Here is a 26,175-nt window from a genome sequence, read left to right on the forward strand (position 1 = left end):
TTAGGTGATAGTGTTGTTATTAAGACAAATCATGACTTCATCCAGTGTGTGGGCCAATATTTAAAAAAAATGGGCCCCTAAAGTTAAGCTCGTAAGTCTGTATTTACAGCTCCAAAAATAATTGACCGTGTTTTCAAAAGCGCTCATTAAGATCAATTGGGAGTGGAGGACTTTTGAAAAATCAGTCTGTTTGTTGAGCTGCCCTAGGCTTCTGCTTTTGAAGCCAGGAACTTTTGTGGCTCGTTCAGCTTGTATGATGCAGATTTGACCCACCTTGGGAAGACTGGGGAAATTGTTTCCACCCTTCAGTCCAGGAATGCAACACTTGTCCATAGCACCGATGTGAGTAACATTATTTATTTCAGCAATGCAATATTCAGCGACTGATGTTCTCCTGCCACATGGTGGTGCTTGCCAGTTTCAACCTTTTTTTTTTTCTTTCTTTCCCCTTGCTGATATTGCTACAGTCTGTGTGTATAAATAAAGCGACATCAAGTCACCAGCATGTATATATGTCCAGGGGACATTTCTTAATCATTTCTGGGTGCACGGGGCAAGGATGCAATTGGCTGACTGAGCACGGCCGTTAAGTCTGCTGGAGTTGGGTTTTTTTTCCCCCTTTCCAACTAGAGGACTGCAAAGGAAACAGATTGTGATTAGCCAGCATTTCCTTAGCACTTGAATACACTTAAAGCCCTTAAGGGGTTGCAGGACTTCAAGCTGCTCTTGTCTTTTGCCAGCCTGGTGCAGAAAGACAGCGAGGTCGGGCTTCACCCTCATGTCAGTGGGGCACAAACACTCCTCTTGCCGCGGCTCTCCTCGTATTTAGTGTCGCGCGGGGCTTGTTTCCAGAAGCCCGGTGAGGGGCTCTTGCGCAGGGAGAGAAAACCATGCGCTGGGCTGCCTGCGCGCGGCTCGCGCTTCCCGCCGCTTGGAGCACACCTTGCTCTCGCCGAAGGACCGGGCGTCTCGGCGGCTCCGCTCCCTGCCGGGCCGGAGGACGGCTCTCTTCCCTCCGCGTCCCTTCTGTGGCTGGAAACGGGGAGGGGGGTGATGCCGCCTGGCCAAACAGATCTGTTTTGATTCTTGTTGTTAATGGAGCCTTCTTGAGAGAGGAGCCAGCTGCCCGCGAGGAGCGGCGCTTCCCTTGCCGCGTGCGGGGGTGGACCCGGGCGGCAGCTGCCCGCTCCCGGGGCAGGGAGCCGCCTCGGGGGGAGGGGGGCAGCCTGCGAGCGAGGGGGCGCCCGGGCCGCGGGCGGCCCCCACACAGCGACCCGGGCTGGGTCCCCGCCGCCACACCAGCGCAGCCCGCGCGGAGGAGGGAGGCGTCCCCCGGCCCCGGCCCCGGCCCCGGCCCCGGCCCCGGCAGAGGTGCGAGGCGGCGGGACGCGCGTGTGCGCTGGTGCCGCCCTGAGCCGCCCGCGCCCCTCGCTGCGGCTGAGGCGGCGCGCCAGGGGCAGGGGACACGCCGCCCGGCCCCGCCCCGCCGGCTCCTCCCGCCCGAGCACCGCCGGCCCGGGCCGCGCAGCATCTCTGCCGCCCCCCCCCCCCCCCCTCCCGGGGACCTGCATCCCGCTCCGCCAATCAGCGGCCGCGCTGCCGTCTCCACGTGACCCCGCCGGGCAGAGGGACCTGCTGCTTCCCCAGCGCCAGAGGGATGCGGGCGGCAGAGCGGGCGAGCGGGCGGCGGCGGCTCGGCTGCGCGGCGCCCTGAGTGCACACGCCCGCCGCCCCGAGCCTATGGCCGCGGCCCCCCCCGGCCCGGACAGCCCCGCCCGCCGCAGCGCGCTGCCGCCCCTGCCCGGCTCGCCATGCCGGGGCTGCGCTGCCTCTTCCTGAGCCGCTGCTGGCCGGGGCCCCCGGGATGCTGAGCTGCCGCCGCGCCCTGCCGCCCGCGCCCCGACGCCGCCCCGCTGTGGGGAGCCCCTGGCTGCTGCGGCTGCTGCGGAGTTGAGTTGAGAAGTCATGGTGCTGGGGGACGCCTCCCCCCCTCGGCAGTGCGGCGGCGGCTGGACACTTTGCGATTGCTTTTGCTGGCTGCTGCTGCCCGTCATGTTACTCATCATAGCCCGGCCAGTGAAACTTGCAGCTTTCCCTACCTCCTTAAGTGACTGCCAAACGCCCACCGGCTGGAACTGCTCCGGTAAGCTGCTCGCCAGCCCCCCGCGACCTTCCTGTCCCTCTCCCCGCTCCCAGCCCCCGGCCCCCGCCGATCGCAGCGACCCCTGCACGGTAGAGCCCTTTGCTGCCCCCGTTTCTTTAGCAGGAGCCTGTGGACCACGAGGGAGAAAGTGCATGGATGCTTCAGTACCCCCCCCCACACTCTCTCCCCCAGGTACTTGGATGGCATCCTTTTGAGATTTCGGGGGTGCTGGTCTGTTCAGAGCCCGAACACAGATCCCGCAAAGGCTCGATGCTGTTTTGTCTTGTATTTCGGGCAGGGGGAGCAACAAAAGTTAGATCCGCGAGCGAGAGAGAAATAACTTGAGGGGAGAGAAGGCAAGAATAAATCAAGCAGGGGCTGTCTGGGAAATGCTGATCCCCCTGCAGAAAGTGCCAGGAGTCTGGGGCTGGGTCATCTTTCCAAGAAACAGCAACTCCGATGATGATCTGGAAAGCTGATCCTGCTGGGTGAAGTCTTCCTTTCCTTGCCGCTGGTTCAAGGCATTTTGATTTTTATAGGCACGGCGTGCGGGTCTCTCGCTTGCTTTGGTTTTGGTTTTTTTTTCTTTTTAATTCAGTTAAACCCTGTAGTTTCTGGAGAGAAGTTAGCAGAGGTAATGTTTATGGCTGTCAGATGAACGCACACAGGACCAAAGGGCAAGGGCGGCTAGCTGCAAATGATCAAGAAGTAATGCTTCGCAGGCGATTTCCTCGATTTCTTCTGAAGGCTGCAGTTAAACAGGCTTCTTTCCCTGCTCCTTCATCCGATCACTTTCAGCCTGGCTTGCCTGCCTGAGTCCAGGTGAAATATACTGGTGAATAAAAATGATGAGGGGGTTGCTGCCCTTTTAGATCAGATGGCTTGTACCTGACCAGTTTAGCTCTTAAAATGATGAGAGCACAAATGCCTGAAGTGTTATTTACCATTGGGGGGGTTTCAGCGCAACTACTGCGTCTTGTGTGGCTTTTCTCATTCTAGCTGATCTCTCACACCGTTCTTTTTGGGTAGCCCTTGTGTGTATGTGTATGTGTGTATGTGTGTGTGTGTGTGTGTGTGTGTATATATATTATATAGCTATATATATATACACACACATGCATTAACAAGGTTTGCATGAAGCAAAATCCCCATCTCCCTTAGTGACAAAGTGGAACTCAGCGATGTATGGTGTAACATGTCAACTTTGTGTGTGTGTGCATGTTGAAAATTGGGAGAAAAGTGCCATGCACAGGTTATAGACAAAAATTTAGCTATACTGTAGGCTGGTTTTCAAAGATCCGAATGTTCAAAATAAAGTGCTCTCCATTTTTTATTCCTTAAAGTGATATTGACTTTTACAGTGAGTTTCATGTTTAGGTGAACAGCCTGTGCCTTTCTAATATGTGAAGTAATTTTGAAATTAGACTTTGTACTAGCATTTTGAAAAGGAATACCTTCCTACTATGTATAGCATAGAATATATTGCATAATATGTTGGTGTCAAGCAGTGATTTTTTTTTTTTACCATGGATTCTTCATTTTTAATATGCAGTGGTATAATTTGGAGCACTAAGATGTTAAAAAAATCAATAGGATTAAATCTTAATGGATTTGGAGTCTAATATAGCTGTTTGGTTTAATACCTCACTGCACACTGTCAGAGTAGGCTGGCAACTAGTGAAATCTAAAATTCATGCTGGCATCCGTGAGCTGAATCTTCAGCCAGATTTGTTAGTTTGTCTGTAGAAAATGAAGGGAGAGAGCTAGGTTTACTCAGCAGCTTGTGAAGAACCTGGCACCCCTCCTGTTAACTTAGAGGTGATCAATCTTCATTGGTATCAGACAGACCATCACAGAAAACACACAGCCTGTTTATCTTTATTATAGGGGCTTTGTGACATCACTGTCTGGAGAAATTCCATGTTGGACATACATCCAGAATAACATATTTCCATGCAACAGTGGATAAAATGGTATTTACAACCTAAGAAAATAAAATAGTCCAATTACTGGATGGCTTTTGAGGAAATGGAGTCTGTTTAATAGAAAAAAAGTGTGCTTGGGGGGTGTGGGGAATGAGGGGTAATAGGAAGACAGGAGAGAACAATACAAAAAGTAGAAAATGGATAACAGGGAAAGACGGAAACATCCAGACTATTGTTTTATCTACAAGGTTATTGTGTTGCGTACATTAAAATGCAGAATTGCCTGTATTGTTCTTCCTACCAGACCAATGCTGACAGTATTTTTCTCTCTATATTTGAGGTTTTGATGACAGAGAAAATGATCTTTTTCTCTGCGACACCAATACCTGTAAATTTGATGGGGAATGTTTAAGAATTGGAGACAGTGTGACTTGCGTCTGTCAGTTCAAGGTAAGATGACTGATATTTCATTCTTTAATTCACTAATGAGAATACAAATCAGGGATCTCTCTTTACAACCTATCACTTGGCAATTTATTTCTCTACATGCAGAGAAGTTAGAGGGAAAACCTGGCAGCAAATATAAAGAGCTGGCAGGAGAGCCAACTGGTGTCAAGAAGACATAAGTTTCTCTGGGAAAATGCAGATGCTATGGTTTTAAATGTCCCTTTGGGGTCTGCAGCTTCAGGTTGTGCATTTATGATTTTGTTGCTGTGCCCTTTTAGCTAGGATTTTAAATCCTTTCCACATTTATCAGTGTTACAGACCTGGCTTTATACATTCAGAATTTTGATCTAGTTAGGGAAATGGATGTGTAATGTGCTTATACAGTATTTTCAGGAAGGTTGCATAGTGGCAATGCTTACTTATCTACTCTATAGCTCAGATTAGAAGGAAATTCTACTGTTCTAAAATCAAAAACTTCTGTTAGGCTTTCTATAGTTTTAGAGGGTTTTATTGATTTTTGTTTTGTTTCCTTTTATACGTTCTCTCTCTCCCCTACCTGGTTGAATCCAAAGCCCAGGCATTCTTAAAGTCACACAATTAATTATGAAGTATTACTTCTGACATATATTTTAGCCAACAGCTGTGCTTTGCTTAATTATCTGACTACATATCCTGTATATTAAAGAGTTTTGAGTATGTACCAACACATATGTACATACTGATGTCCTAGTTGTTTCTTACATTTTGAGGTAGCTTTATTCAACTGTTGAACTTTTAATACCTATGTACATGTTTACAGTAGAAACCCCCAGGCATGGTTCAGTACTGTGCACATTTGTAATGACTAATTTATCATTGAGCTTTGATAGGCTATTCAGTTTGAAGTGTGACAAGAATTGCTTACATTGCCGGAGACACATACATGTTAAGAAAAAAATCCAAAAACATACATGCATCAATTTAAAAAGTGGTGGGGCAAGGGCAGGTGGAAATGTCTACACAGGAACACAAAACAATTGCTTTACTGAATCTCCTCCATTTAGCCTTCCGTTATTGAATTTTTCCATTTCTAGAGTTGATACATATGGGCCATGTTCTTTCTATCTCTAAATTTTCTTTTCCTGAGAAAATGCTATATAATGCGATCAGCATGTGTGACTTGATTAGCACCATTGCCTGAAGGGAAGATAGCACTGAGGATGTCCCATTGGCATTTAGATCTCTCAGTGTCCAGATAAAACACTAAATTCTCATGTTTAATTCCACTTTGGTATTGGCAACTGGTTTAAAGCAATGGATCAATTGCCTGGGAGGAGCAAACCAAGACTTTGCTCATGGCAAGGGAGAGAATACAGGCTAGTTTTCCCAAGGAAAAGTACTAATCATTGGTGAGTTAGAATAAACAAAGGTCAGAAAAATCACTGGGATGCATTGTCTTATATTCTGGAGTTCAGTGATAGCTATACCAGTGTTGGACAATGGCAAGAGAAATGAGACATGATACCAGAGAAATAAGACAAATATGGAATAATGCTTACAATCATAAGTGAAATGTAAATAACTAACGAGGTGATTGTGGGTCTGATCCAAACCCCCTGGAAGCCAGCAAGAGCTACAGCACTGAGCATGGACTTGCCATGTAAGCTACCAGTGGTGGATGCTATATGTGTTTTGCAAATACCGGGATTGATGCTGGCACTGGAAGTTTGTCACAGTCAAATGAATCCCCTTGCCTTGCTCAAACCTTTTACTTCAGTAGATTTGCAACTGGGGAGGAGCTTGGCTCATCTTGTAACATCAGCGGGTTGACTGGAAACAGGAGAAGCACTACTGCAGCAGAAAATTAATGTCCACTAGAATCACAGACTGAGTAAATGTGTGGTATATAGGGCACATTCATAAACCATATACCTTAAGTGAGGGATTTTCCTTGCTCAGAAATCAGGCCTCTGCTCCACAGACATTTCTCTAGAATAAGAGTGAGTAAAACAGTAGAGGATTCCTCATCAGTTTAATTGCTCTTTTGGATTTCTTTAGAATATGCTGGGAGCTCTAACTGCAACTTGGAAAAAAATGAGGATTGAAAGCTAAGTTGCCTCTACACGTTTTAAACTCTTAGCTGGGCATGTCTATTGTCTGTTTTTTGTAATGTTCCTACAAATAGCATCCTACCAAACATGGAGTAAGAAAATACAACTTCTTGCTATTTTTGTTTGAAAGGCAGATTCATGAGGGGCTGTTTTAGTTCATTTGAGTGGTCCCCTGCCTTATGTAGGTTAAGAAAGTCGAAGGCCTTTCATCACAGTGACTCTTTTGCTTTTGTAATACTGCAGAAATGTAGATCATGCATTAATTTCCATGGCCATTGACAAGTATATCAGGAGAGAGCATCCAATACACATCTCTTTCAGTAAGAACAGAACTTAATTTCTCTTTGTGTTAGAGCACAGCCCCATGTATTAATGGTACTCAGTACTCATTCCCTCTTACTGGACCTCATTGTCAACTACATGTAACAACCTGCTTTTTTTTTTCTTACGGCATCATAAAATCATAATCTCCGCAAATTAGAAGGGCCTTTATATAACTGCCTCTGAATGCATTGATCTGGCAACATCTCTTCTTTTTTTCTTGTTTCTGACAATATGAAAATGCCTGAAGGGATGCTGAGGTATTTCAGTTGATGCTGCATTTGTTCCTCTATGTTTAGACCCTAAACCTGTAAATATTTAAATACACAAGCAACTTTCCTTAAGTGAATAGTCAGTCAACTTCACTGGGGCTCCTTGCATGAGTTAAACTACTTGAGCCACATCTACATCGTAAATTTACCATATTCCAGAGTAGTATTTTTAAGCCTGCTACACTATTCCATACATGCTGCTTCCTAAAGTGTAAGCCATGTAGATGCATGAACCTAGTGCTATGTGGGCTAATTAGCCCTGCTGAGTAACAGTGCCAATTAGCTTGGTCGGTGCTAATTAGCCGGCATGGATGTGGCTATACTGCTTCTGGTTTAGGAGGCAGCTTGTCCAGAACAGTGTAACTTTCTTGATGTCACGCTGGAACATCATCCCCTGTCTGTGTAGGCATGTCCTTTCATTTCTAAGGGTTTATAAGATTGAGTCTCTAGTCACCCAACTCAAAACCCTGTATTACATTACTGGAATATGTTCCCCTATACTTTGTTTGCTCAAAATATATGCAGTGTGGTGACAGTATTTATAATATGACACTTATGACTGTAGGAAATAATCAAAGTTTCATAGCAGTCACTTGAGGAGGAGTTATACAAGTATGACAGCTCCTCTGAAAAATAAACCTTTTAAATAAATAAACCTTATAGAGCCTGCTAAAGCAATATCTTTCTGTGCTTCTGATCATGAGCATACAAGATTCCAAATGCAATGAAAAGCAGTCATTGGCAGGTGTGGAGGATATGTTCATTGTTCTTTCTTGCTTGAGCTGCACATATATAATTTAAAAAACGTGTTTGAAAGAGGGTTCCACAATGTGGCTCTGTGCTGTTGAAGTCAATAGGTGTTTTGATGCAGATTTTAATGAATGGTGCATCGGGCCTTATGTCACAGAATGGAAATCTAACTGGTTTTTAGGCCCTGGTGTACTGTCCCTTGAACCAATGCCAAAAATGTATTGCTAGACTGAGAAAATGCTGACAATCAAAGTCTGTTTTCCTACTATCCTCCAGGACCAGAAAGAAATACTTTGTGCCAATAAAAAAGCTGCGAATGCCAGTTTTCCATTGTTTGTAAAGTAGGAGATGCCAGCTCTAGTAGATCATTAGATAGCCACTTATTAAAATCTCAGCATTGTATTGCTACCTTTTTTAAAATCTTCAGTTCAGATATGGCTTTAGCAAAGCTTTCAAACCCACTTGACTTGAAAATTAAAGCTTGCACCACCTGAAAGCTCCGAAGTCCTTTGTTCCCTGTTGTTGAAGAGCTGCTTCACATCTTTGTCTTTTCATAAGCGTAACTGTTGCACAAAAACAAGGAAACAGTTTATAGCAAATAAATAAATTCAAACTGCAATTAACTTAGTTTGCAGAGGAAAGAAGAATGTGTCACTAATATATGTTTACTTTTTAACACTTGAGTTAGTGAGTACATTAAGCACATTGCTGCCAGTCACTTGTAATAATGGCTAATGTGACATTTGGGTCAAATCTTGCACACCTTATTCATTCAGATAGTCACATTAGTGTTAAGGGGACACTTTATATACAGCAAGTAAGATTTGAGCCTTCATACTTAAAAAAATACAATTGACTGTGTTAATTGTCTTGGTAAACTCTTCCAAGTCACCCTCCAGCTTTGTTCAGATTATCACCGATGAGCTTTTGGATGAAATTGGCATTTTTCTATTTAACATTGCTCAAATTTGTAATATGTTCCTCCAAATAACATATCAGGCACTTTTTCATCGATAGTTTTTAAAAAATCTCTGAATTCTCCCCCACCTTTTTTTTTTTTTTTTTTGCTTCATTCTCTTCTATTTAAAAGGAAGAGGAGTTGGGCATCAGGCCTAGGAATTTTAAAAATGTATATAATGCATAGAGAAAATGTTATTTGAGTTGGCCCAATCAAAATGTCACTCTGACCAACTATGAATAATTTCTTGGCTACATCTCTGTGTGGAGTTTTGCAATTAATACAAAACATGCAATTGCATGTGTTAATCATTTCTCTGGTCACTCATATCTAGGCAGATTTGAAATTCATATCTATGTAATTTCTGTTTCATACTGTATATCATGTGTATTAACACATGTAAGATACTTTATGGATTAAGACAGCTAAATTGGTAGTTTGACTTCCTTTTAATTTTTACTTAGTTTTAAACAGACATGATCATTTGTAAATAATAATCTTGATCATTACGTTTGTTATAATTAAATAATGAGGCATATCAGGAGTATAGTAATCATGAAATAATCATATCCCTGGCATAATTATCAGGTACAGGGTACATCCAAGTATCTCTAATGCCTTAGAGTGTGATTATCTTATGATAACTACACCCCGTAGGTTGCCTAATTTCCGTTATCAAATAGAACTATTCTTTATTAATATGAACAAAAGTGGGCAAAACTGGCCATTTTTGTGATGGAAGAAAATAAAGCAAATAGTTTCTAATGCCAAATGGAAGTTGAGTTGACAATGTATTATTTAATCTCTGTGTTCTTTAGAATGTTGACTCGAAATTCCTTCTACCTCTGGCTTGATACCTTTTCTCTCTGACATGGAGAGCTCTGAGCTTTAGGTAACATAACTAGAACTCATTGAAAAATGTCAGTGTTTCAGAAGATTTCATTTGTGTGCTTATTTTTACACATACACAAAAATTCTGCTTTCTACTTGGTTATAATTATAACTATGCAGAAATAATTGTTTGTCTTCTGTGGAAAGATAATGAATTGCCCTAGTAAATAAGATGATATGTTTATTTTGTCCATTGTTCGGTCTCTGAGTATAGTATTTTAGAGAGAGATAAGAAACTGCATAGTGGACTGTTATGGAATGGTTATCTTGTATAGGTAATTTCTTTCCTGTCTGCCACCAATCTGAATATGGCTTATACTCTGTAGGGTGAGTTGATATTTCTTTGATTTTTCTCCTATAGTCCTCTTGACAACTTTAGATGTGAAAAGAACGAACAGCTAAGAAGCAGTTTCTGAATTTTAATTTTCTGTTTTGATGGTTTTATAACTTATCAGGGGATTGACTTGACACTGATATTGTTTTTGTTACTAATTGCATTGTTTCTTTTTCCATATCCATTAGTGCAGCGGTGACTATGTGCCGGTGTGTGGCTCCAATGGTGATACCTATCAGAACGAATGCTACTTGAGACAGGCTGCTTGCAAACAGCAGAGCGAAATACTTGTAGTGTCACAAGGATCATGTGCAACTGGTAGGTAAAGTATTCTTTGGCTATAGCTAGAACTAGGTTTGCAACCAAAATAACTTGTGTATTGTGATGACTATTTATTGTTCCTTTTCTGTATTAACTCCAGTATTAATTTACAGACTCGATCTTACGAATTTACTGTCACACATTCCTTTAAAAGGAAAAACAAAAAACAAACCCCAAACAAAACCTGTTGGCTTTATTCTGAGGTTGGTGTACAGCAAAGTTTCTTTCCTAATAACTGTCTGGTGTTCTGCTGCATTTAACATGATTAATACCACTAACTAAAAATAGAGATTAAAGGAGAAGTTTGATTAGGTGGACATTTGGGCTACTACAGACCTCTCCATTCTGAAGAAAGTGGAATATAAGTTTTATTGCATCTAGTGCCATTTCTTCCATGTTTTCTTTTGTGTTTCAGACTGCTTCCCCATTGGTACATATATATACTATAGCGATACTGGCTGTGAGAAATCCATGCTAGTTTATACCAGGGGAAGATTTTGTTCTTTATCTTTCACTCAGTTAGTGAATCTATTCAATGATCTGTTCTGTACTTGTTGGGAGATTTCATTGAACAGTACACAGAAAAGGAATATTATTTCTCAAGACATCTCTCCTTAAATCCAGAAACTGTGAAATGTTTGTAGTTCTCCTTTATCAAGCATATTGAAAAGTGAATGAACAAAATCTGACATGAAAACTGGCTTGCTATGTGCAGGAGTTCTTGATGTTTTCTTTTTGTGTTCTGTACTCATTAGAGCCGGGCAGTGAAGTTAACTTGAAAAGAGGAGAAGGAATAAGTCTTTGTTCTTGAGAGAATTCTTTAAACTTAAAGCGGATTTTTTTAAAGGTTAGAATAGACGAGTCAATAAATAGTGCATTAGAAAAACTTTGTTCAGTGCAGTAATCCGTGTTTCTTGCACCTAAGAGAAAATAAACTTTCTTTCTGTAAACTATGTTCCTTCCAAGAATTTTCAAGGGAAAAAGCACATGCTGTAAAATGTTCTTTGTCTAGAAATTGGTATTACCAGTAGTTCAGTCAGGCAATCTATTGTTGTAGATGAAGTCATTTTAGTCTTGTTTTTTCCAGAAGGGAGAACCAACTGGGCTGTTTTATCAGGAAAAAAAAGAATCGTTTTCTATCTTACTACTTCATTACTTAAACTTGCTTATTGCTTGCAGTAGCCACTTCGGAGAGTTTCTCTTTGAAGGTCAGTGAGGATCTCAGAAATAGAAAAGAAAAATGAGGTTTACTGAGGTCTTGAATGTTTGACTTCTTTTTCCTCCTCAAAAAGACTTACCTCACTTATAGGCCCGATCCAGGAGCAGATCTAGGAATTTTGAAAAGGACAGCAAAGAGCTCACTGACATGGGGGTGTGACCAGGAGCCAAGACCAGAGCTCTTGGTGGTAGAGAGTTCAGTGCGCGTGCGCTACAAATTAGAACAGGGTGGGACACATCACTGATTCTTCTCTGGCCTGATCCAACTCTTGCTGAACTCAGTGGGTGACCTTTCTTGCTGCTTAGGAATTGCTAGATCTTCTTGAATAGGTCTATGCTGTCCCAGTGGGAGGACCTCCCAGCACATCCCACGCACCTGTTCCTGTTCTTGCATGCCAACCCTGGAAATGCAGCAGTGAAGCTATTTCTAGCCATTCTCAAGCACATCAGGAACTGAGGTCTAGAGAGTGACTGTGGGTAAACACACTTGTAGGCTAGGGACAGACATTACACATACCCGGTTTAAGTGATCAGAAACTCATTTAAACCTGTAACAGAACACATGTTCAATGCACATAAACCAGATTAAGAATGGCTGAAACTGGTTTGAGATAAACCTGGTTAAATGTAGTATCAGACTTAACTGATTTGGCTCAAACTGGTTTATGCAGTGTCTGTCCCAGACCCCTTGCTGGTTGAAGAGAAACCAGACACCCCCAGCATCCCATCATGCTCTCTGGGCTGGGCAGGGCTCTCTGCTCTACAGCAGAGCTGACCCCTCCCCTCTGCTACCTGGCTGCAGCTCTGGCAGAGACTTGCAGGCACAGCAGGGTCTGCCTGGCTTCCCTTTGCCCTCCCCCCCTGCTGCTCAAGCAGGAAATCCCCACCTCCCTCCCATCTCTCACAACAGGGACCCCAGCCCCATGGACCCTAGGCATGTGATGTGCTAGCTAATGCAGACATGTGTGTCTGCAATTTCATTGGGACAGGCAGACAGCACAGTGACCGCTTAGGGCTATTTGGAGCTAATCAACAGGTCAGCTGGTAAGCTGTTTACCACGAGTTTGAAGTAATGGTGAGAAGCTGTTGTTTTGCTGCAGACTAAGGAGGGAGGGAATTGAACCGGTTACAGACTGGTTCAGCCTAGCCAGGTTAGACTAATCTGCAAAGACTGAATCAGTTCAGGCTCCAGCTTTTTCAATGTCAGTGGAGCCACTATGGCTAGGACAATTGCATTTCCAGGTTTGTTTTGTGTAAGCAAGAGTGGGTTGGTGGAGCACTCTTGGAAACATCTCTCCCAATTCATGTTAAGGATATAGTGTAGCTATCTCCTTTATGAATGTAGACAGAGGAAGCAGAATGTTGATCTCAAGAGTACCTGTTGCCCTTTCTAACAGAAAAAGGAGCACTGGACAAATATATCAAAATTCCCTGCACTGGATAGGGTAAGAAGAAATTGGGTGGCTGCTCAACCCACAACAGAGATACTCACTGAATACCAAGTAAGAACAGCAGATGAATGAGACCAAACCTTCCATCAGGGATGGGTAGGCAGAATTTGGACTTGAAATGTGGAAGAAGGAGGTAAAAACATAGGAGAAATGCACTGACTATAAAAGGAGATGAAAGGATGAAATAAAATTTTGTTCCCCTCTTTCCAGCAGCTAAGTGGGGAAGTTAGTAGCAAGTCCCTTTGTTCTGGAAGCCAGGAGAAACACGAGACGAAGAAACCTTCCTTTCCTTTCACTCAATAGCTGGCATGGGCAGGAACATTTGGGAGGAAGTAGATGGGAGAGTTATACTGGGCATATGGATGTTAAAAGCGGTGCTTATTAGGAAGGAACTATCACATTTTATTTCCCAATTCAAGTGCTCATTGCCTCCACGCCATATAATTATTGCAAAAATGCCACTGCCAAAAGTTATCTAGCTAGGAAACCAATGTAACTGTGTTGCTCATGTGTTTTGCCTACTGAAAGATTTAATTGGTACCCTATTTCTGTGGCCCAGAAAAATTTTCAATGCTTTGTTAATCTGAAGATTTTTAAAAATCTGAATAATGATGACTAACTGATTTAGATGAACTAGATCTGACTGTGAATAAATTGGGATCTGACACTGGAATGCAAGTAGAATTCGATTTTAGTTTTGCAAACTCCATTTACCCTGTAACTGCCTTTGCCATGGAGCTGGGGTTGTGAGTTGAGGTCCTTTTAAGGAAGAAGAATCTCTAAATAACATCACTATTTTGTTTTCATCAGTGTCCTTAATACAGCTGATTGTGCCCATTTTTGTTAGACTCTGGATAGTTTAAAATTGTAGGTCTTCCCATTCTTGTGCATTTTTACACACTGGCTTGGTTAGAAAGCTTCTAAATGAAGGTCAGTGCTTTACAGTTTCATGTAGCTGTTCCTCCTGAAAGTGGTAAACTAAGCATTCTAGCTAAATTATTTCAGATTAAATGAGAAGGTTTTAAAGATAATGCACTTTGTTTAGTAAGCAAGCAATGTGAAGAGGTCTGTAATTCTGATTTTACCTTTAAGTATTAAATTATTTCACCTGAAAGTATTTTTCTGAAAGTGTGTAGGAGGGAGGAAAGGATTTTTGTGCATTCAAATTTTTTCCTTTCTTTAAAATGTATCCAATTTATGACACAGATTCTCTGGTTGTCATCAAACATTTCTGATATCCTTACAGGGATATCACAGTTTTATAAATGTATGTGACTTTCATTTCAATTGTTTCAACACTAGATAAAAGTTATATATATATTTAGATATAGTATGTAGGTAGAATTGAAATGACAAAGTAACTTTACAAAACTGCTAAGCACAAAGCTCTTGAAGCAAAATTATTGGTCTCAATGCAACAAAACAAGATAGAGGCTTATGAGAATATTAAAGCACTCTTAGGCCTCAGTTATTTCAGTCTCTTATGGAGACTTTAAAAAAAAAAGAAAATTCAGACATCAGAAAGATGGCTTGAGTGAACCACATACAGATTAGATCTCTGTAATTTACTCAGGAATGACATCAAACATAAGATACACTGTAATGCATTTAACTGAGCAATGTTGCCTTATGAATTTACAGACATATTGTCACATATGAATATAATTTCGCTCTGCTCTCTTCTCAGATGCAGGCTCGGGATCAGGGGACGGAGGTAAGAGTGACCTTTTAATATTACTGTGTCTATATAAATATGTTTTTCACAATTTCATGCTGTAAGTAAATGGACTCTGTTGTTTAGTTGTAACAGTACATTCATTCCATACATTTATACTTTCTTTGTGTTTTTTTGTTTTTTTCATTTGTTTGTTTCTTTTGTTTTTCCTGAAGAAGGGACATACTGTATTTTAGTCCAACTAACCTAATAAGGACATGCTATTTTCTTAGGAAATTCAAAAAGCTTTTTTACTTCTAATAGGATGGTGTATTATTCATGAATTGTACTAAGAACTCTATCTCCATCTGCTGTTACTAGTGCTCTCATTTGTTTTAAGTTTAAAATAATATTTCTTGTTTTTAAAACATGAACCAAACCCTTGGCATCGTCTGCCTCCCCACTGGAGAATTCTGAGCAAATATTTTGCAGAACAAGAGAGAATTATTTTGAAAGTTGCAAAGAAGTATTGCTGTTAGGAAAAAGATGAGGTGGTTTTAGATCAACATCAGCCAAAAATCTCAAACCCTGAACGCCTTATAGGGACAATGTAAAATGCATTCAACTGCAACTTAACATTTAACACAATGGGCAGTTATTTATTAGTTACTTCGTTTAAAAATTACAGTTAGATCATAGATTTTTGATAGTCCTGAAAAAAGGGAAAATGCATAGTAATGCACTAGGAGGCACCATTCCTCAGAAGGACAAGGAATGCCAGGCATATTGCTTTTACAATTGCAGAGGAATAAATCTTCCATGTGCAAGTGTATTGTTAGCTGAGATGATTGACTAACTCCAAGGCAGGGCCGGATTAATGCATAGGTAGACTAGACAACATGCCTAAGATGCTGAAATGCAGGGGTCCTGGTCCTTCACTCCATGGGGGCTCAGAGGCAGCACCTGGCTCAATCCGACTCTTCCCTGAGCCCGCCCTCATGCGTGTGTGGATTTTTATTTATTAATTTTAGTGTGTGTGTGTGTGTGTGTTTTATATGTATAATACACACATGCACTGAAGGTTTAATCTGACCCTGCTTATGACTTAGTCTATCCTCATCTGCTTGCTCCCTCAGAAGATACAGAGGGCACAGCTACTGTGTTCCTTGTTCTGCAGCCAGATCAAAGATCTGAAAAGGATAGACTTAACATGGTTATGTGAAGAATGGAAATGTTACTCTCTGATTTCCTGTATAGTCATACTACAGATAATCAAAATCTTGCTCTAAATCAGTTTTCTAATGTTGGAAGCCCTACGGCATTATGCTAGCAGAGAGGTCCTCAAACTTTTTCACGGTTGTGGACCACAACTCAATAGTGAGCATGTTGTGTGGCTCAACTAAGCCTCCCTCCCATGATTCTGGGGACCAGATCCCCTCACTCTTCACAACTGCATGAAAAATTGCCAAATAGCATACGTGTTACATGGAGAAGTATTTGGGATTAGGCTGTCTCTCAGTGGGCACATCTACATGTGCACACAACTGTGCACTTGTTACTGTGCAGTCATTTAGTCCTTGCTTTAGCAAGTGGCTACACAGTAACTGCCGCTACTGTGCAATCCCAGTGGCGCACGGATCATTTCCGGCTGTACTCTGCAGTAGCAATGAGCTACTGCACAGTAGCATTGGTGTCACAGTTTATACCTGTCACTGTAGTGTCATATGTAGATGAACGCAGTGCGGTGCGTTGGGTAGACAGTGTGGAGGACAGCTAGTACAGATATCTGTGGACCTCCAGCCACAGACTTACATGGACCACAAGAAATTTATGGATCACAGCGCAGGAACCAATGGTTCATGAGGACAGTACATTGTAACTGAGAAGTTTAATTTCATTGTCTATCCCATGAGAGATCCAAAAAGGAAAAAAGATCCACCGCTTTATCCACCCTCTCCTGCTCATCATCCTCAATCCTGAAAAATAAACTAGCAATGCGCTGTTTTTATTACACAGGAACCAGGATTTCTCCATAAATAATTTTAATAATACTTTGTGCTTTTAGGGTTTGATTGTTCACTAACTTACATCACTTCTACAGTAGCATATAATCCTTGACTTCAGTAATCTTTTCTCTAATATACATCAGTTTGAGTGGAAATAAGGCTAAGGTGCTTCTTTTCAGGCAAAGATAGATTTTGCATATGTAAAATACTTTTTAAACACTACACAGATAGGTAAAATCAGTCTTGTAATTAACCAGTATTACCTCATTCAGTCTGAAATGTAATGTGCTGCTACAGAAAACCATATAAGCCACAAAGATAAAAAGGGTGAGTATATTAGTAGATTCCTGTGGGGGGGTCCTCCCATTCTTTGTCATGTGATGAGAAAATTGTCACCTTATTTGCCATTTTGCTGAATTTTCTTTTACCTGAAACTATGCAGGGAAAGAGAATATTTTAAAGTAGAGCTGACAACTGGTAGGCTGCATGTAGCCACTGAGGGGTTAACCTGTGGTCTTTGGGCTCCTGGTCTGGGCAGCACTGCCTCCATCGCTCTGCTGCTGTCAGTCTCTCTGGGCTTCACGTCCCCCAGCTTTTGCTTCCTTCTTCACAGACTGCCTTTAGGGGGTGGGACATCCCATGAACCATGGGACTCTGGTTTGAGAGACTTGGGGGTAAGAGGAGGACAGAGTTTATGGCCCCCAGTTACTTGGAGGTTGGAGAGCCCTGTTTCAAAGTGTAACTTAATTTACTTTCATTAAAAGTATTGTTTAAATATTTAGGTAAAAAAATATTTTTACTTATGAATGTCCACAATATTAAGAAGTGACTGATAAGTTTGGCATGCTAGATATGAGGTACTGAATATTTCCCCAGTTACTTGTAGCATTTGGCATTTTTGGGAAATCAGCCAAACTTCAGATATCCCAAACTTGTCACACAAAAACTGAGATGCATAAACTCATCAGTCAATATTGAAGCCATTGCGTAAATATTACTACATTTCCAGTGTCCTTTTTGAAGTGTCTGCAGAACTTTAAGAAAATAACAACAGCAATCATAAAAACTGATATACGTCAAAGAAATAAAGGGCAAAGAAAAACTATCTAACTAGAACTTCAGTAAGATACAATTTATACATGTAATAGGCCTTTCACATGTATGGCCTGTTATGGCTTGTAGAAATAAAGTTAACATTTATCCAGTTTAGTATTGTGTGTGTGTTTTCTTTGTGCGTGTGTTCTTATCATTATAACATGCATACACAAAGGAAATGGATAAGATTTCAAACTTATTTGAAAAACATAGAAAAGACAAATTTGACCATTCTCCTGAAGTACCAGACTCGGAGCAGGGGACCTAAAGTATGATTTCCAAACAGATTCAGTTTAAAAGCTGAGGTTGACAAAAGATGAGTAGAACAGGACCTCAGGGACTAGCTACGCAGGTAGTAGAGAAGTAGGTCTTTGAAGTAGATAGCATCAAGTTCGTGCATCCGTTTAAAGGTCTACAAAGCTGCCTTGTATTATATAAGACTTAATAAGCAACCAGTGCTCAGTGCAGACATACATCCATGTGCCATGAGGAACTAAACCTGGGCAAAATAAATTCTTTACTGGGTGTGGGTCTGTCATAAAGGATGTAATAAATTCAAGATGTCATTAGAGTAAGGCTTGAAAAATCCACTCAACAGTGATGAGTGGTAAGATTTTCCCTAGACAATTAACTCTGAGTGCCTGCTCACCCACTCTTACATAATTTGGGATTCTTCTCTTTTTATATAGTTGGAGGGTTTTTTTCTCCTTCTAGTTCACAAAATAACCTTCCCCGTGTAAACTGAATATATACTGATGGGGTATCACTTTTCAAAGTCTGCTGTCAGACACATCTAGGGATTATCCAGCTGCTCATAAACTAACCAATCAACAGCAAACTGAAGTAAAGGTGGCAGCTCAGTCTCATGGCTGCTATTTTCAACCCAGTAGCTCTGTGCTATTGCTGCCTATGTACATGAAACGAGGGTCACGTGTGCACAGCACTTTAAAGCGGGTTAAATGCTTTTGTGTTGCTTTAATGGCTTTGGTCTTTGCATGTGTCAGCAGCTTATTGCGCATTAATTCCAGCTGCTGCAGGACATTCAGCACTGTAATGCACTTTAAATGACTTTGGAGGGCAGCAAACTAAAACACCTCCAAGGAGTTTTAGTTTGCTGCCCTACAGCTGCAGAGCAAAGAACCAGGCACTGTGCAGCTTGGGAGCTGCACAGGCAGCCCATGCAGGTAGCCTGGCAGCAGCCCCGGAAGGCAGGCTTCACCAAAGGAAAAAAAAGAAAAGTGGCGAGCCTGATCTATCTTTGTTTTGTTTTGTTGATTCCCCTCCCCCCAGAGCCTGCCTTCCTGCATGAGCTGCGCAGGGACCCGATCCTTCCCTCTGTAGCTGCAGTGCCCCCCAGGACTGCCTGAGCTGGCTCCTGTGGGTGGGTGGCACCTGGGGGGGAATAACTGCTGTGGAGGGAAGCACCAGCCTCCCCTTACTCCCCTGGCCCCCATGGCCCAGGTTCTGCTCTGCCTACCAGCAGCTCACCCTTCCCTCCCTGCCGCCGGAGAGGTAGGTAAGACACCGGTGTACACGACACGGGGGTTTAATTTGCCCTAAATTGAAGTGGTATTTTTAAAAACCCACTGCTTCAATTTAGGGTGAGGTAAACCCCCATTGAGTCTACACATGCCCTATGTCTTTAGGAAAACAGTCACATTAAGAAAAGCAGGCTCAGAAGTTGTTTATGGGGAGGTTTATTTGTGGGGAGGCTTACTTATGGGGAAGGTGAATTTAAAGCAAACTGCAAAACAAAGGCTAGAGAATGATGGATTAGCTCTTTGGTTATCTCAGATAGAGCCCAAAGAATACATAAGCAGGCCCTGATCCTTTCAGACAACTGGGAGATGGAGAAGCCCCAAAGTTATATGAAGTTCTCTACAAAAGGTGAATACTTCAAGCTGAGTCCACCTCAGTAGAAACCTAAGCAACAGCTTCTGCTCTTCACAGTGTCTATGGATGGCATAGATAATTTTCTGGAAATTCTCAAGCCCCTGGAATTTGTTGGCAGGATTCTCCAGTTTTCATATCTACCCTAACTAGTAAATTCAGACCTTTAGCTACTGTTGGGGGCCGGGGGGGATGTTCAACTTAACACTTACAAAATGTAGTTAAAATATATGCAGATACATGTCATGTATCACCATGGCATTGCAAAGTTCTTCCCTTTCAGACTAGGGTTATTTCCCAACAAGCTCTAACTTTAATACTAGTAGGTCACTACATTTCAATGATTTGCAGCTGTTGCAAAAGATCACAGAAGGGCCTTGTTAAACAGTAATTTTGGGCAGCTCTTGGAGCTTTTAACCTCTGGATGGTCCACACATTAACACCTGAAAGAAGTTTTAAGCACTTGTTATGCCACTCCAGGGCAGGATAATGGCTGCCCACTGGGTGTTACTCTGTTTCAATTACAATGAGGTGTAGCCACTCTAGGCTACATTTTAGTATAAATGCCCCACCCGCTTCTCCTGTCCCACTGGCATTCCCCACCCTCCCCAGCACTCCAGATCCCTGCTCACTGCTCCTCCTGCTCCCCACCCACCGCCTTACTTGTGGCTGCCCGTGCTGCCTGTCCTGGGAAGCAGGCAAGGAAGGGTAACTAGGTGCTCGGCTGCCACTTCTGCTGTTTGGGCTAGGCTCAAACTAGAGAAGAGCAGCAGGTGGACAGGCAGTTTAACCCTTTCCTGCCTGCTCCCCAGGACAGATGGCACAAACAGTCAGAAGTAAGGGGGGGGAGCCCTGTGGGTGGAGGTTGGGAAGACTGGAACCCCCAGGGGTGGGAGAGAGCCTCAGGGGTGGAGGGTGGACTGGGGGAAGGGGGGAAATCTGGAATTGGGGCATGGAATTCTTACCTTTCAGTCCTCCAGGGCCCCTGCTGGCATGAAGTTCAACTGCTCCAAACTCAAGCTAGCACTAATGCTGATCAACATTTGTGTGGTAAAGAGTGTAAGGTGTAACAAGGCCCTAACACTATCCTACCAGCTACTAACTTTAACATGTCACAACATTCCAGTGATTTGCAACTGTTGCAGCTAAACGTGTGACATGGCCTGAGGATGCTTGGTACATTTCTAGCCCTGCACCTGGGTTGACAATTAAACCCCAAGATTAGATTCAGCCACTAGGGGCATAATCCTTTCGTGTTTCTTAAAATACTAATAAAATATTGCTGTATAGTTAACAGAAGATGTACACTTAGAGGACTGTGGATTTCCCAGCTGTTAGTTAATATTGCATCATGTATCATGAAGGGTGAGGATGGATGTCAAATTTCACCCAATCTGGCCACAAAAAAACAGTTTATAGCTGTGACCAAATACAAGTGCACTATTGCAAGCAGCTGGGCAATTGGATGAAAAATCTGACCCCTAATTGCATGAGGTAGCCAATAGAGGCTTTACAGAATGTAGCGTCTTTTGTAACTTGTGTCTGCAGCGCTCCCAGCCTGTCACTGTTTTCAGAATGGGAGTGGGGAAAGGGAGCAGAGGGAGTTCAGTCTGGGGGATTTGGGGCAGGTGTACTGCAGCCCCTCCAAGGTTGGGGGTCCAGTTCATGTACCCTTCAGCACCAGCTGGGGAGGCCCAAGAATGAGCTCTCTCTGCTGCCTTTTCCCCCCTCCAATTCTGAAAACAACGAGCACTGGCAGAGAGCCTGGCTGTTGTTGTGGGACCCTGGTTTGCAGGCTCCCATCCCACAGCTAGATTCCCTTCCCTGCTGAAACCAACAGTGAACTTCTGTTTGGTCTGGAATAACAGTTGCAACTCAAAACACTTTGCAAAAAAGTATTCTGCATTACAGCTGGGAGATGCACTTCTGTCTGCACCCTGACATCTCCGTTGAGGGGGTGACAGCCCTATGTTACAGGAGGAGCAAAAAAGGAAACTACATAGACATAGGACCTCTGACAGTGCCCAAGATGCATGTACTTTTTAGCTCACTGCATTTGTTAGGGATAACACTCCTTATTTACATATGGCTTGGGGAACCCAGTGGAATAATGAGAATAATATTGCTGAAATTCAAAGTTTCCTGGCCCCATGAGAGTTTTTCCCAATAAATTAAAGGATATGAAAGTACAGTATAGTTTTGATTACAGAAAATGTAAGAGGGGTGGAATTTTTTTTTTATAAAAAACCTACCTGTGTACTCCAGAAGGTTCAGCATCAGTCAAACACAGGAACTAATAAATAAAATAAAAATCCCAAGTCTGTGTGAAGGGATTTATATGCAAAGAATGATTTTTATGTAAAGAAGAATAATTAAAAGAGATTTCACTTACTATCAAACGACATTATTTTGTAAGTGGTTGAATTCGAGAACCCCAAGTGATTCATGTACTGGTCTTGAACTGCTGCTCAGTGAATTCTTGTTCATTTCAGAACTTCTTTAAATAACAACACAGTAAAAAGACCAGTCTCTCCTTGATTACTTTTTTCTTAATATTTTGTCCTTTTATATTATCTGTATATTTAGTTCTGTCACTTGTCTTTCATTTCTAATCTTATAGATTTATTATGGATGACTGTCTCACAAGGTACTTATTTGGCCCCAACTAATGCAGTATGTTAGTACCAGCACAGAATGAGTTTCTGAGCCCAATTCAATTTCCATTAAAGTCCTATTGACCTAAGTGGGAACTAGATAGGGCCCCTGGGTATGCAACTGTCATCCTACTTTGATTTTTATGTTAATTCACTATGATTTAGGTTAAAGTAGAATAAAAAAAGTGATAGTTCATCAATATCATTGTAATTTGTATTACAGTAGCATTCAGCGTTTCTAACTGAGATCTGGGGTGCACACTGCTAGCGTCTGTATCAGAGGTGTAGCAGGGCAGTTCCATGCCTTAGACAGCAACGATGCATGGGACAGCACTGGCTTTTGCACTGCAGCAATACATCCAGCTGTAGCAGCGACTGTTTTCCTGTCACTCTCCATCAGATACACACTGTAAGAGATAATTTGAGCCTCATAGAGTTTTTACACTTGCTAGACAAAGGTTCAGATGGAGAAGTGAAAGTATGTCTGCACCATGGCAGCAGAATGTCTCAGTTGGGAGTTTCCGGAGCACAACATGCCTAATAGCTCCTGCTCACACCCTCTCCAAACCTAGAAATGAACTGTGGTGAGGCCACTCCAGGGCCATCTCTAGCATAAGCATATCAGAGACTGAGGTTTCTAGAGATGCATGATTTTACAGGCATGTTTCCAGGTTTGGTGTATACCAGTGGCTGTCGATGAGTGAGGAATACTCAGGAATATCCCAGGAAGGACCGTACTGCACTTATGGCACTTATATGACTTTCCCAAGATCACACAGCAGCTTAGTAGCCAAGCCATGAATATTATCCAAAGCTCTTAAATTCCTGTCCAGAATCTAATTTTCTGAAACATGCCATCTCCCAGCAGGCCACAAGACTGCCTGGGCATAACCAAGAAAGACATTGGAGCTACATATTATTCTTGCTTTGTTCCTAGTTTGTCAATTTAAGGCATCCCTTTCAGACACATATGCAGTTACAAAGATACCTCTCCAACCTCCCCTCTCATATAGGTTGGGGTTGGGGGGTAGAATCCGTGTACTCTTTATAAAAGCTGTATAGAAGAACAAGAAAACACATTGTACTAACCCAGGCTACTTCTCTGAAATAAAACCGAGAACAAAATTAACCCTTAGAAACCTGACTATCTGATTTATTTCTAAAGCCAGTTGTTAGGCAGGAGTTATGGTAATAAGCTATTATACTTAGCCACACGTATCATCTTTTTTTAATCAACAGCTAAACAGCTACTTTGACCTGATAGCATTTGTACTTGTCTCTCTGCTATTTTGGCATGAACAACTGTTAAATTCAGCCATGCTGTTGCTTTTCCACCAGTTTTTCCCAGTCTGCTTTATTACAAGGCTGATTGATAGGTAGGGCTATGCAGAATATTGCTGTAAACACCTTCCTAGCAATAACACTTGAGCCAAAATACTCTATAAAAGCTAGAGTGTATATTGGTTTGAATGAAGCAGTATATAAATGTGATACTAACACATACACACAATATATATGGGAAAGTAATGTGAGAGTTTCCATTTAACCTACAAAAGAAAGCAAATTCAGGTCTAAGACTGAAACCCCCATCCTTTTTTGCCTGGGCATAATAGATAATATGGTGCTCTGTCGTGTAGCTTCATACGGTTTGCATAATATTTCACCTGCAGTACAACAGGCACAAAAGGAGATGTGAGATTTAATTTCATTTGGGGGATGTGTATATTTATGGCAATATTGAAACAGATAGGAAAAAGGTAGTTATAATAATGTAAGAGTGCAACTCCTGAATACAAAGTGAACTGAATCGTACATGAGTGACCGAATCTGAAGGGGTACAGTCTTAATATAGGCTTTCCTTGTGTAATACCTTTTCCTGCCTTAGCAACCTTATAAAATGTATACAATACTGGTATCACTGGAAAATATAATTTTCAAAAGAACCAAAGTCTCATTTCCAAAGGTGACTTGGTCATTTAGGAGCTTAAGGCTTTGTTTACATCCCATATTTGCTGTGCCAGGCTGCAGCACTCCTAAATGTGTTGATCCATGTGAGCTGCCTTCTAAACTGGAAGTAGTAACAATATTTATAAGGCTTTGTGTTCAAACTAATTAACACCATTGCTCAGCTCTGCTAATTAGTTCTCCCACTTCTCCCAGTTCAGGAGGTATTCCATGCAGAACAGCTTGTTTAAGGGTGCAATGGCATGGCATAAGTTTGCACTGTAGACACACCATAAGGGTGCCTGCAGATGTTACACTTAGATCAACCTAACTAAGGCTAGGTCAATCTACTAGTGGATCTGTACAGGCTTTCAGGGAGGTTAGACTGGGCAAAAAATAGATGGCCCAATCTAACTGGTCTCACATGAGGAGGTGAACTAAGTTAGATTGAGAATGGGTTAGCCCAATCTAACAAATATCTGTACAGGTTCGGAGCACAGTCTCAGGGCTGGGAAAGTCTAGCTGGTTGCTCTAGCTGAAGGGCTGTGTTCTTCCTACCCATGCCCTCCTCCCTCCCTCCCCACACCCTAACCAGGCTATTTTTAGACCCTTGACTCCTCCAAACCCTCTTTGGACCTCATCAACCCCCCCACAGCCCCTCCCCTCACTTGCAGACCCACTAGCCCTTCTATGATCCTGCCTGTCCTTCCCCCCACCCTAACTTATTTCGACTGGTTCCCGGCATGCCTCCTTTCATTGGGAAATGTCTGCACAAATGGGACCCAATCTTCAATCATGTGGCTTGAAGTAAACCTTTGAACTCATGGATGTACTGTAAGCCTCACTGAAAGCCAGTGAAGAATTAAGCACCCATGGGTGCTGAAAGACATAGAAAAAAATAACCCAGTGCTCTACTGGAAGAGGAATTGCATCAGTTTGACCCTGCTCCCCAGCATCTGTATAGCTCATGTACTTCAGCAAAGCTTTTGGGCATTTTTATCTAATAGCTGATTCAATTGCATGCCAACCTGAAAGTAAAATATTGTTTTTGTATTTTTCCATGTCTGTAAGCAGCCTAAGTTGCTAAGTCCTAGATCCTATAAAAAATCAGAAACCTAAATAATCCTAACTTTTCAGGCTTTGGGGCCCTGGACTGGAATCCAGAACTTTGTGTTAGGTGCCTAGGCTCCCTGTGCAAGGTGTGGGAACAGGTAAGCCCCTTAAAGTGGGATTCACAATAGCAAGTAGGCTGAGCAGGGAGCTGCATACAATCAGCAGTCCTTAGAGCACTGCCACCTGAAGCTAGCCAACAGGAAATTTTAACGACAGATGTACTTTAGTCAGGGCTGCAAGGAGGCACCTCCATCCACTGGGGACTGAGAGCCCTGAACAGCCTCCTGAAGGTAAGTGTCTATAACTTGTCTTTCAAGGCTCACTTTTTCTTTTAAAACATGGCCTTCAGGAAAAAGAAGTTTGTCCCCACACCCCTTTAGTCAGTTGTCAAATGGTTAGAGCACTCACCCAGGGTTTGGAAGGCCCAGGTTCAAATTCCCTCAGACAAAGGAGGGGATTCGGTATTTAAAACCAAATCTCCCCTGCTCCCTAGAGATTGTCCTAAACTTGAGATTATAGGCCGACAGCTGGGAGAATTTGGGATAAAAGATCCCAAGATTTATTAGTCAAGGGAGAGAGGATGAGCCTGACTCTAGGTGTGTCTACACATCCATTTGTGCCAACTTAAATTTACCATGCAGTAAGTTACTGCACAGTAAGCAGTAACTAAAGTTAGTTCCACACACATGCGTTATTAT

At 42.4% G+C, this 26,175-nt stretch overlaps 1 protein-coding gene across 1 annotated transcript in view; it reads left to right on the top strand.

Annotated features, from left to right (window-relative positions):
- Positions 1-1,643: 1,643 nt before the first annotated feature.
- Positions 1,644-26,175, top strand: part of TMEFF2 (transmembrane protein with EGF like and two follistatin like domains 2) — a 221,549-nt gene continuing 197,017 nt past the window's right edge. Inside the window, exons 1-4 of the mRNA XM_090045214.1 lie at positions 1,644-2,143; positions 4,409-4,518; positions 10,320-10,449; positions 14,809-14,835. Of these exons, the coding sequence (XP_089901340.1) occupies positions 1,966-2,143; positions 4,409-4,518; positions 10,320-10,449; positions 14,809-14,835 (445 nt within the window). The 5' untranslated portion in view covers positions 1,644-1,965. The remainder of the gene's footprint in view (positions 2,144-4,408; positions 4,519-10,319; positions 10,450-14,808; positions 14,836-26,175) is intronic.

Source organism: Crocodylus siamensis, chromosome 4 (assembly GCF_052110815.1).
Source record: "Crocodylus siamensis isolate JL-2025a chromosome 4, ASM5211081v1, whole genome shotgun sequence".
In the NCBI taxonomy this organism is placed as follows: domain Eukaryota; kingdom Metazoa; phylum Chordata; order Crocodylia; family Crocodylidae; genus Crocodylus; species Crocodylus siamensis.